We start from the raw sequence: 12,400 nt of genomic DNA, 5'->3' as shown, positions 1-12,400 counted from the left end.
ACATCCTTGCCTTGTTCCTGATCTTGAGGATAAAGTGTTACTCTTTTACACTGTAGGTTTTTCATAGATGTCCTTTATCAGATTGACTTCTATTCTAAGTTTAAGAGTTTTGCCATGAATGGGTTTTTTTCTGTGTTTATTGATGATTGTGTGGTTTTTATCTTTCATTCCCGAATGTGGTATGTTACATGAATTATTTTTTGGTTGTTTATCCACCCTTGCATTCTAGGAATAAACTTTACTTTATCCTCTTGGAGTTGGTTAATATTTTTGTTGAGTTTTGCATCTATGTTCATGAAGGATTCTGTCATTTTCCTTTTTTTGTCTGACTTGTTATCATGGTGACATTGACCTTATAACATAGGCTGGGAAATGTACCCCCCCCCCCCCCCCGTTTTATGGAAGAGTTTGTGGAGTATTGGTATTATTTCTTTACACATGTATAAAATTCAACAGTGAAACCATCCTGGCCGGGGTGTTTGTTTGTGGGAAGATTTTTCATTCCCAGCTCAATTTCTATTTAACATCTTATGGGGTCAGGTTTTCCATTTCTTCTTGAGTCTGTTTTGGTAATTTGTGACTTTGTAGGAATTTGTTCCATTTAAGTTGTCACATTTGTTGGCATAGGGTGGAAATGTCTTAAGTTAAATTCTCCCACTTTCTCTTTCAATCTCTCCCTCCTGTCTCTCCTATGCATATGTGTGTTTAGTAATGCAAGTAAGTTTTTTACGACCCTGAACAAGTCAGATGTTGAAATATTTAGTTTGTCTTCAGTATATGTTATACTCTTCAATTTAAAAGTATTGCTTTTGTAATTATTAATATTACTATTGATAATATTAATAACTAGGCTTACAATCCCTGTTTGTGGCTTATATGTGGGTGAGATGAAGCCTTTAGGCCCTTACCTGTACATAAAGCATTCGTCTCCAATAAGTTCCACCTGTTACCTCAGCAGGAAATGTAAGGGATATGGAGATGAGTGTCTCAAAGGTCTGATTCTTACCTAGTTTCATGTCCTGCCTCCCTGTTGATGTCTCCATTCCACACCCATCTCCTCCTCATTTCCTGAAATGCTTCTTCATGGTTACGGCTTTCTCCATAATCGTCAGATTGTGCTATTTTTAAACTCTAAGCCTCAGGAAGGTAGCAGATGTAATTTATTATAATGTGTGTAGTTGACAACTCCTAGCCTTTTCATTTGCCCTGGAAGAAGAGTACTGTGCTTGTTAATTCCTACAGTGTTGAAATATAGTAAAAATGAGCTCAAAAGTTCATAATCTGTCCAGGGCAAAAAAGTGTAATAAGCACTTAGTTTTTATATTATGATAGAATTCCTGTCGTCATAAAATTAGTTCTTGATGTTCTTATAATATATCTTTAGTCCTTTAAGAAAAGCAAAGTTCAAACACAAAAAAGCTTTCTCTGTCCCTGCCTGAACTGCAAGAGATGTTTCTAATTTATTGTTCAGTAACTTCAGTACTAATTTCAGATTGTTTACTAGTTATGTGTTTGCCTTTCACACTTCTCCATTCTAAGAGGTAATGTAGTATTTTGTGATTGTTCACCTGGTTCTCTGAAAGTGACTTGTCATCTGTAAAATTAACCATGTGAATATTAACTTATATTTTGGACCCAATAGTGTGCACTGAAGACAATTCATTTTGGACTTATTTTAATTTAGGGCTACCTGGCTCTGGTATTAGTTTTAGGGAGTAGATTGGGGGGAGAACTCGCTGTAAACATTTTGATGAGTGGGGTGGCCTCTGCCTATATTAATACAGAGTCAGATGTTGATGGCCTTGGGAATTATTTCTTCAAAGGTGAAGAAGGCAGGAGTTTGCCTCGTAGGTACCTATTAGATCTATGAGTACAAAAAAACAAATGAACGAGAACATTCCACATAGTAAGAGGATGGAATACTAGATGGCTGCTGGCAAAAAAATTTTAGTGCACTTGTATAAAACAACTGAAGTACATACTGATTTAGCAGTCAAATTTTTCTATCCATTTACTTTTTATATGTGTCTTTAAAGTGGATTTCTGGTAGACAACATATAGTTGGGTCATGCTTTTTTGTTGTTTTTTTAAAGATTTTATTCATTCATAAGAGACATAGGGAGAGAGGCAGAGACATAGGCAGAGTGAGAAGCAGGCTCCCTGCAGGGAGCCTGATGCAGGACTAGATCCCAGGATCCCAGGTTTATAACCTGAGCCCAAAGGCAGACACTCAAAAACTGAGCCCCTGGGTCATGCTTTTTGATCTACTCTGACAATCTTTTTTAACTGGTGCATTTAGACCACTGACATTCAAAGTGATTATTGATTGTATTGATACAGTTGATACAGTTGGATTTCACATATTTCTTTTCTGTTTGTTGCCTTAGTTCTTTGTTCCTCTGTTTGTCTTCCCACTTTTTCTGTCATTTACAACTAGTCCAGGTTCACTTTCAACTAAGGCTTAATGTGTAGTGTGAGTAATTTATAATAATGAAATAATCCTAATTCCCTTCTTCTGTCTTCTGTATCATTGCTGCCACTCATTTCACTTACATATAAGCATACATGAGCATATCATTTAAGCATAAGCATTTACTAAATGCATTGTTGCTATTATTATTTGAAAAAACTGTTACCTGTCAGATCAATTAAGACTAGAAATGAAAGTTTTTGTTACCTTCGCTTGTTCCTTTTTTGATGGTCTTCCTTTCTTTATGTAGATCGGTTTCTGACTTGTATTATTTTTAAACATTTCTTGCAAGGTAGATCTACTAGCAGCCAGTTTCCTCATTATTTGTTTGCCTGAGAAAGTCCCCTTCACTCTTGTGAAGGACAGTTTCGCAGGATAGAGTTCTAAGTTGATGGGCTTTGTTTCTCTGAAAACCTTAAATATTTTACTCCACTCTCTTGTCTGCATTCTTTTTGAGGAGAAGTCAGATGTAATTCTTATCTTTGTTCCTCTAAATATAAGGTGTTTTTTTACCCCACTCTGGCTTCTTTCACTGTTTTTTTCTTTATCTTTGATTTTCTGTAATTTGAAGATGATATACAGAGGTGTCGTTTTTTGGTCATTTAACCTGCTTGTTTCTCTCAGAGTTCTGAGATCTGTGGCTTGGTGTCTGGTGGTCATTGTTGTTTCAGATGTTTCTTCTGTTCCCTTTTCTTTTCCTTCTGGTCTTCCCATTCTGTGTATGTCGTACCTTTCATTGTTGTCCCACAGTCTGGGCATTCAATTTGGTTTTTCTGAGTCTTTGTTCTCTTTCCTTTTTGGTTTTTGGGGATTCCATTGATACATTCTCCAGCCCTGAGGTTCTTCCCTTATCTGAGTCACGTCCACCAAGAAGCTCATCAAAGAATTCTTCACTTTGGTTTTTTTATCACTAGCATTTTTTTTCAGTTCTTAGGATTTCCATCTCTGCTTACATTGTCTGCCTGTTCTTGGATACTGTCTCCTTTATCTGTTTGAGCCTGTAGCATATTCATCATAGCTGCTTCCAATTCCCAGTCTGATAACTTGAATATCCCTGCCCTGTGTATCTCCGATGCTTGCTCTTTCTCTTCACATTGTAGTGTTTGACTGTTGGTATGCCTTGTCATTATTTCGTGAGAGCTGGTTATGATGTGCTGGGTAAAAAAGAACTGCTGTAAGGAAGCTTTCAGTGACATGGTGGTGAGGTTTGTGGGGAGGCGCAGCACTCTGTAGTTTTATGGTTGAGGCTCCGTCTTTTAGTGAGCCGGTGCTTCCGAACCTCCAGCTTCACAAGTGCTCTTTTGTTTTCTCTCCCTTTTGGTGGGACAGGATGGGTTGAATAGGTTGGAGTTGTGTATTTCCCTTGTGAGGATCAGTCAGTCTTTGATGATAACCCAGCAAGTTATGCTCTGGTTAACTAGTTTCCCCAGAGGGTGGGTTTGGTGAAGAACAGAGTGCTCTGGCCTATTTCAGAATGGTTTCTTTTCCCTTCACTTACTTAAGCCAGAGATAAATTTTCTCATTTATTGTGGAACCTGGTGGCCATCTCAGAGGTAAGTCCCTCAGTATTGTGAGGTTTCTCCTGTGACTGGGTCTTCCTACAGTTTTAACTCTCAGGGCTTTCCATTCTGAGTTAATAGCAATTTGTCAGTTACATTTCAGGTTTTCTTATGTTTGTCATCCATATTAGGATGTTTTTTTAGGACTCTGGTTTTGTTTCTCTGTTGATTTGTTACTTTTCCCTGAGTGCCTTTATTAGTGACCAGGTTCCTAAAATATCTTTAAATAATTTCCAAAACTTTGTGTGTTGATGCCATTCCTTCTTCTTTAGCACATGTCTTGCTGTTCCCACACTGCAGGACCTGCTGACTTACTTGATTTTCACCTCTTTGCCCATTTCTCCCCATTCTCAGGTCAGGGAAGAGTTGTTTCTGAAATGGTTTAATAAAGAACATCCAGTTACTGTTCTCTATTCTTATAAACCTCCTCTCTTTGTTGATGTAACTGAGTCTGAAAATGAGTCTCATGTGATTGCAAGGGCACTCACTCTGGAGTTCTGTCACAGATTCTAGCCATGATCATCTTGGATTTTATATCTTTGGATGAATATTTCACCTCTTTGGGCCTTAATTATTTATTACATAAAACTTCTTTTCCAAAATACCAATGAGAATTCAGTAAAAAGTATATATGGAATACCTCTAGCATAGTGCCTGGCATAGGACAAGTGCTCACTAAATATTTCACACATTTTAACATTGATACATTTCCTTTTGGTTCCATCACTTTCATTGAGTTCCAGACCTTTGAAGATGGGCCCTGGAATTCTGTGGAGAAAACTAAGCTGGGTATCTTTTTGTAGCTACCATTAAACTCCAGAGCAGGCATTTATTACATCTCATGAAGAAATTAACAGACAGTTCATGCTGGGTGACTTTTCTCATGGACCCAGAGTTGTTACTCATCTGGCTCCTTGTGGTTTATATGGTGTTTTTTACCTACTTTGCCTTTTTGTGTAAAAGGTATGGGGTGAAATAAGACACAAAAAGGGTATCTGTATTACTTATTTTTTTTTATAGTGTAAAGTTAAGAAAAAAACCACCATTGTAAAAAAGTGAGAATACTAAAAATATATTCTCATAATAATTTTTTATACTACTTTACATTTTGATAAGCTTTTTGGTCTTACCTCTATTTTATCCGTCTAGAGATTCACAATTACCACTTCCTTGTCATCAGTTCAAACTGCAGTATCAGTGGCATGAAAATTGCTGCTACTGTAATCATTTCAGGCTCTGTCCCGAAGGTGTTAAAAGAGCTGCCCATTCCGGATGCAGAACTTGAAAACCTTCCGTTGCAAAGCATATGTCCTCTTTTCTACTCCTTATGTCTCCTTATCGTGTCTCTTCCTCGGCCTAGGGTGCCTTAGTGATTTTCATATTTCTGTTTTGTGGCAGAACCATTCCCTTAAAACTTTTTTGGGAGGCTCTTTATATAAAACAGACCAATCTGAGTACTCTTGAATTTTTTTTTCCTTTTTTTTAAGGAAGGGTTTCGAATAGGAATGGGATTATCCTACCCCTGGCAGAAATCTCACCAGAGCTCAGAGCAGAAAACCACTTGAGGTCTCTGTGCATTGTGTGTTTTTGGATTCCTGGTGCTCAGGTGCTGGGTCACAGGGCAGGCCCTTTCCCTGTCATTTTCCTTAGTAAGGGCTATAATAACTATTGTTCCATTATTGCTAGCAGTCTCCTGTCAGTGGGTCCAAGCATTTCCCCTCTCAGTCTTTGTGTAGAAGTTTCTTTCCATCTTGGTGAGTTGGCCTTATAAAAACTGTGGCACTGATAGAATTGAATCTTAACACAAAAGCAACAAAATTGAAACAAAATCCGAAACCATGCACGCTTTCGTATGTGGGATGCCTTTTCCCCTCTTTTGAACAGAATTCCTTAAGATTAAGTCTTGAGTTGTCCTGTTCTGTAACCAACAGGAGGCCTCACCAATGGCAGTGGGAGATACATCTCTGCCGCGCCAGGCGCTGAAGCCAAGTACCGCAGCGCGAGCAGTGCCTCCAGCCTCTTCAGCCCCAGCAGCACCCTGTTTTCTTCTTCTCGGTTGCGATATGGAATGTCTGATGTCATGCCCTCTGGCAGGAGCAGGCTTCTGGAAGATTTCCGAAATAACCGGTACCCCAATTTACAACTGCGGGAGATTGCTGGGCATATAATGGAGTTTTCCCAAGACCAGCATGGGTCCAGGTGAGGACTTGGCTTTGACACTTAAGGTAACTGAAATATTAATGCTTTAAATTCCATGCCTCAGATAAGGTATACACTATATAATAAATTGCCATAAAGTGATCAAAACAGAGTTTGCCTCTTAGTATCCTTCCCATTGTTTATTTCAGAGGGATGCAGGGATATGAGAGTCATCAGATACTCAGGTGATTGAAAAGAGCCGTTTAGTCTAGATCATATGCTTCAGACAAACCTTTTACCATATTGTGGTGTTCCTAGTTCATGGGAACCTCACAGAATGTCTATAATTTAAGGAACAAAAATAACCAACACAAAGATACAAGCACACTTTTGCTGCTTTAATCACTATGAAGAGTCTTGCTGTTAAAGAGGCATTCACATGTAAGTATGGATCTCTGCTGCTCCACCACTTTTCTGTGTTGTTCCACCATGTAGAGGTGAGAGAGAAGAAGTTGCTGTAAAGCACAGAATTTGCTTTGACTTATCCCTCCCTGTTCGGCTGTTCCAGTGGGCTTTGCAAAAAGGGACCACCCTGGTCCTGGGGGGAAAAAGCCTAATTATGGTGCCGTCACCCATCCTTTCATATTTGTCTGCATTTCTCTTTCTTGCTCTCTGTGCCCACTGAAACAGTTTCTAAAGAACCCATCTCCTCTTTGAGTCTCCCATCTTGCTACCGGGCAAGGCTCCTATTTGAATCCTATAGACCAGATTGAGGGACAGCATGTTTTTGCTTTTATAGTTTCTTGAACTGAAAAATGCAAACTGAGTACTACTTTAGAAGACACTGCAAGTGTAAATCACAACTCTTCCATATCATGAATGTGTATTGCTTCATACTAGCATGAGTTAAAGAAGAAACTAAGGACTGAGTTTATTGATATGGGATTGGTTTCTGAAGAAAAAAGTCAAGTAGAATTCTCCTGTGTTATGCCCATATTCACCGCCTCTTTCCTGCCCTCCTCCTCGTCTCCCCCTCACCCACACACATACAATTTCGTATGTATGTAATGAAATGTACTAAATTTAAATATACTTTTAAAAACTCAATGAAGTTAGGAGTAGGTTACACTATAGTTTTTTTCATTTTCAGAGATTTCAATAAAGTGAGTTCAAGTAATTTGTTTAAATAACACTACTGTGTGTGTGTGTGTGTGTGTGTGTGCGCGTGTGCGCGCGCGTGCCCATGTATATGGGTGGGTACGCACAATTTCAGAACGGATATATTATATAAATTGAACTAATAATTATTGATTTCCAAGTCTTCATGAGATGCTAGGATTGCCATTTTTACTTTGTACTTCAGATTCATTCAGCTGAAACTAGAACGAGCCACACCAGCTGAACGCCAGCTTGTCTTCAATGAAATCCTCCAGGCCGCTTACCAGCTAATGGTGGATGTATTTGGAAATTACGTCATTCAGAAGTTCTTTGAAGTAAGCCTTTGTTCTTTCTATTCTTTAACGTTAGAGAATCTCCAGAGCGTTTTGCTTTTCATTAGCTGTTTTTAGAATGGCAATCTCATTCCAGTCCTCAAAATGAAGTGTGTGTGGTCTTTTTGAAGAGCTTTTAAATGTTTATCCAAGTTATTAGCAGCAGTTTATCGTTGAAGTATCCAAGCAGATGTGCCAGTCTATTTTAGGAATGTGTTTGGAGAACTGCTGTCCCCATTTAGGATCCAGCACATTACTTCTGATTGTTAGGATAGATTCACTAAACATGTCATTTTTAGAGGAAATAATCTTTGTAAGATAATTTTAGGAGGATCACAATAAAGTGTTCTAAAAACAGAATTTTTAGGCTTCCTAGAGAGTTATTTTTGAATATCAACTATAGTGTTGTTCATCATAAACTACAGTCACGAGGATTAAGTCCCTCTTTTTAGGTGATCTTTCAGCCTTGGTTTCTCATTTCTCTTATTATGAATAACATCCACCCTTTTAACATTGCTTTCGGGAAGGACTTTAAAATATATATATTTATTTATTTATTTGACAGAGCGTGCGTGTGCGCGTAAGCGCACAAATGGGGAGTAGCAGAGGGAGAAGCAGACTGCCCACTGAGCAGGGAGCCCTATAAAGGGCTTGATCCCAGGACCCTTGGGGTCCTGACTTGAGCCAAAGACAGATATTTAACCAACAGAGCCACCCAGGTGCCCCTGCTTTGGGAAAGGATTAATGATATTGTTGGATTAATATCGTTTCCCCTACTAAACTAAAATGTCAGAAAGGCAGGGATTTTCTGCATGCTGTTGTAACCCTGGTGTGTCAGTATCAGCAATTCCAAGTCCTAAATCCAGAAAGGAATGAGACATTGAGATAAGAACCTGGTAACAAGGTTAACAAGGGAAAATGCTGGAACTGCACATTACCTGTTTGAAACAGAAGAAATTTGTCAGTTTTATACATCTTACTTTGTTTAGTTTGTGTAAGATTTTTTTTGAAAAAAGCCTTTGTGTTATAACCTTTCTCAAGAAGACTGAAGTTCTTTGACTCTCTTAACTCTTCAGTGATACACTAAGAAACAACATACAGTGACTTATATTTTTTATTTTAGAATGTCTTTTTACCACTATCTTGTCACAGATAAAAGAATGTAGAGCTCTCCAGATCTAAAGGTTCATGTGCAGGTAGAGGTGGCTGAATGAGCAGTGGCCTATAGCTGCATGATTTGGGACAAGCTAGAGAACTTCCATGGCTCACATAGCACCCCGGTCCATAGTTCTCTTGTGTGGAAACTGAGTGGGTTTGGGAAGCTGACTATATGTAAAATCTCCTCCAGTCTCATGCTTATGTCATTCAAATGAAAATAAAAAGCTGGGGTTGGGAAACCCTTCTAGGAAGAGTCTTAACATTTGTGTAGCCTTACCTCTTAATTACTTTACTAACTTGCCCCCCGACTCTGTTGCCTCGTATAAAGGGAAAATTTCAATTCTTAAAGTATTGTAGAACACTGATTCAAAACAATGTCCATATGTTAAATTTCATGTAGATGAAGAGGTACTTTGTAACCAACCCATGGGCTTCAGACACCTGAGTGCTATAGATTTGCTCCAGGAAGTCCTTGGATCTTTCCCATACACTGTTTCTAATAAACAGTGTCTTCCAAATGTAATGCTATTTTTTAGAAAAAATATAAATGCTCTTATAGTAAATAGGAGTATAGATTCATAGTATTAGTGAATTAATGACAGCTTTGAGGAATTAACATATTTGTTTAGCAGGTAGTAGTGAAACTGCTGTCGTTGGATACATGAGACGTTTTTCAATATTGAAATGGATTCCTCGCAATCAGAGGCTGAGAACTCTTGGCTTGAAAAAAAAGGGGGGGGGTTTGACCAAAAAGGTTTAGTTAATTAATCATAGGGTGACACTGCTAAAAGAGGTTATGCCAGTGGTTGATACAGAATAATGGATCCTTTGATTTCTCTAGTTTCTTTCCTTCTACCTAAGTAATGGTGTTCACCCACACGTTATGTCTAGTTTGGCAGCCTAGAACAGAAGCTGGCTTTGGCAGAACGGATTCGAGGCCACGTCCTATCATTGGCACTGCAGATGTATGGCTGCCGTGTTATCCAGAAAGCTCTTGAATTTATTCCCTCAGACCAGCAGGTAATTGTAAGTTTCCCCTTTAACTTTTCTCTTGGTGTTCAGTGTTTCTCCATGGTACATGTAGTAAACCCTGTAAATTTGTCAGTCTTTAGTTTACTTGTACAGTTGTTTTGTTTGTTTGTTTGTTGGTTGGTTGGTTGGTTTGGTTTTTTTTTGGTGCTTGTGGCTGCCTTTCTGTGCGTGGCAGGCATGAACTGTGCAGTTAATTGTGTAAACTTACAGTAGATCAAGTGTCTGTTAAAGCCATTGGTTTCAAACACTCTTCTTATTGACCAGTCCTTAGTAGGTGCAATTTTACAGGTGAGTGTTTTGGCAGGAATTAAAGCAGGTAAAATGCTCGAACTGACCACTCCAATAAATCAAACTTAGATGACGTAGCCCACCTACAATTTTCCCTCACTTCTTCCTTATTCATTCCACGACATTTTCCCAAGAGAGTGCCTGCCCAGTGCCTGGTCTGGCATATCCACCTTATGCCTACTCTGTGCCAGGCATCAGCACGGAAATGACAGAGCCTGGTCCCAGCCCACAAAGCACAGTATGGGGAAGAGTGGTGGTGAGCACATGAGCACACGTGCATGAGGCTTCGAGGGAGGGAAAGTCCAGGCTGAGGAGGAGTGAAGAGAAAAGGGACAGAAGTCTGAACTGTTAGGTGTTGGGGGTGGGGGTGGGGTGGAGTGGGGGGTGGGGTCAGGGTGCTGAGCTGAAAGCACCTGAAGCAGCCCATGGGTTCTGGAACAGTCGCAGAGTTGGTCCAGCCAGCCCCACACAGCCCCCATAGCTTGGGAGGCAAAACACACCCACAGGCAGGCATGCTGCAGCTGTGTTCATGCCTCTAACCTGAACCCTCGGCCTTTGGGCTCTGGACTCACCCTGCCCTTCTCAGCGGAGGTGTTGGCCACCGTCTGGCAATGATGAGCCACTTGCCCTCACTGAGAACAAAGTTCGGTAATGAGAATCTTTGTTATGGACTCAAAAAGTTCTGAGCCAGACAAGGTACCCGCCATCTCCAGTTCAAAACACAGCCTTGACACAGTGAAGCACCTCAGTGGTGTTGGCAATGGCGACTGAAGGCGGGGGAGTCCAGAGGCCCAGAGGCCTTCCGGCTGTCAGACTCTTGGATATGTGCATCAGGGTGCTGGTAAAGGTGGAGATGTTGGGGACACATAGGCAGGTGTGGAGTTCATTTAGTGCTCAGCACTGGAGGCACAGTGGCTGTGACATACTCTTGTCTCTGAGGAAATAGAGTCGGGGCAGAGCTACTACTCTTTTTCTTTGAATGTTCCGATCATTATCAGTTTTAATTTTCCTGATGGAAATTTCATGGTTGAATTTTTCCTCTTAAATTTTCTCATTTCTTTTGAACATGGAGTTTCTTACTTCTTTTTGACTGAAAGGCTCACTTGCTCAGAAAAAGCAGGAGGAATATTGTAATTTCCCAGGTGTTTCCCCATTTCCTCATCTTTGTCCTCCCCTGACCATGATAAATTGTTGATTTAGTTTCCATCTTCTCAGATTTTTACTGTTTTCTCTGTTCTGATTGGATGGCTACACTGTAGTAGGCTTTTTTTCTATTCTTTTTCTTTCCTTTTTTTTTTTTAAGAGATTTTATTTATTTACTTAAAATGAGGGGGGGGGAAGGGTAGAGGAAGAGACAGAAACAGACTCCCTGTTGAGCAGGAAGCCTGATGTGCTGCTCCATCTCATGACCCTGAGAGCATGACCTGAGCCGAAGGCAGACACTTAATGGACTAAACCACCCAGGCACCCCTGTTAGTTAAGTTTTTCACTTCCTTGCTCTCCCCGTTGAGTTATGTTTTCTATCCTATATTTCTTTGTATTTTTTTCTTGTCTGGCTTCTTTGCCTACCTTGTTCCGGGCCTAGTATGATTCTTCCTGGTTTGAATAGTTGACTGTTTTCTGGAGACAAGTTTATTATTTTAAGTGAAATTAACTCCTCACCGGTCAAGTTTTTGGGCTCCAGAACATATGCAAGGAAGCCACCTCCCATTCATTCATTCATTCATTCATTCATTTATTTTTAAAGAAGATTTTATTTATTTTATCCATGAGAGACACAGGGAAAGCCAGAGACACAGGTAGAGGGAGAAGCAGGCTCCATGCAGGGAGCCCGATGTGAGACTCGATCCCGGGTCTCCAGGATCACGCCCTGGGCTGAAGGCGGTGCTAAACCACTGAGCTACCCAGGCTGCCCACCTCCCCTTTATTTTGATTAAAAGTGTTCGTATCTTTCTCCTTATATATAGCTATCATTCTTAACTTATGATTTCCATAATTATATTTCCAGAGTAAATGTGTTTTGTTTTTTGTTTTGTTTTGTTTTTGTTTTGTTCGTTTTTTTGTTTGTTTGTTTTGTTTTGTTTTGTTTTTTTGACATTTGATTAATTGCTTTAGGAAACTTTCCTGACTCTGTTGCCTTTGGCTTGTTTAGTCCCTGGCATTGTAATCTTGAATTCCTTTAATGGGATAATCTCTTAATTGCTTTGACATATTTCACATCCCAGACATTGTTTTCATAAATGTCACCTTTGTGGACTGGCTTG

At 39.7% G+C, this 12,400-nt stretch overlaps 1 protein-coding gene and 1 non-coding gene across 11 annotated transcripts in view; both read left to right on the top strand.

The window, feature by feature from the left end:
- The window catches only part of PUM1 (pumilio RNA binding family member 1), a 134,547-nt gene that overhangs the window by 106,418 nt on the left and 15,729 nt on the right, over window positions 1-12,400 (top strand). For 7 of the 10 annotated variants that reach the window (XM_055332910.1, XM_055332906.1, XM_055332909.1 and 4 more), the window contains 3 exons: window positions 5,961-6,228; window positions 7,532-7,661; window positions 9,708-9,842. In XM_055332910.1, coding sequence (XP_055188885.1) covers window positions 5,961-6,228; window positions 7,532-7,661; window positions 9,708-9,842 — 533 coding nt within the window. The remainder of the gene's footprint in view (window positions 1-5,960; window positions 6,229-7,531; window positions 7,662-9,707; window positions 9,843-12,400) is intronic. The other 3 variants (XM_055332904.1, XM_055332907.1, XM_055332903.1) reach the window with 1 other exon arrangement.
- Window positions 10,741-10,828, top strand: LOC129514315 (small nucleolar RNA SNORD103/SNORD85). Its single transcript, XR_008665387.1, has one exon. It is a non-coding gene; the product is annotated as a small nucleolar RNA SNORD103/SNORD85 (small nucleolar RNA).

The sequence above is a fragment of the Nyctereutes procyonoides genome, unplaced genomic scaffold (genome assembly GCF_905146905.1).
Source record: "Nyctereutes procyonoides isolate TBG_1078 unplaced genomic scaffold, NYPRO_anot_genome, whole genome shotgun sequence".
NCBI classification, from domain to species: domain Eukaryota; kingdom Metazoa; phylum Chordata; class Mammalia; order Carnivora; family Canidae; genus Nyctereutes; species Nyctereutes procyonoides.
Note: the sequence above shows the minus strand (reverse complement) of the source record. Positions and strands in the feature narration are given on the sequence as shown.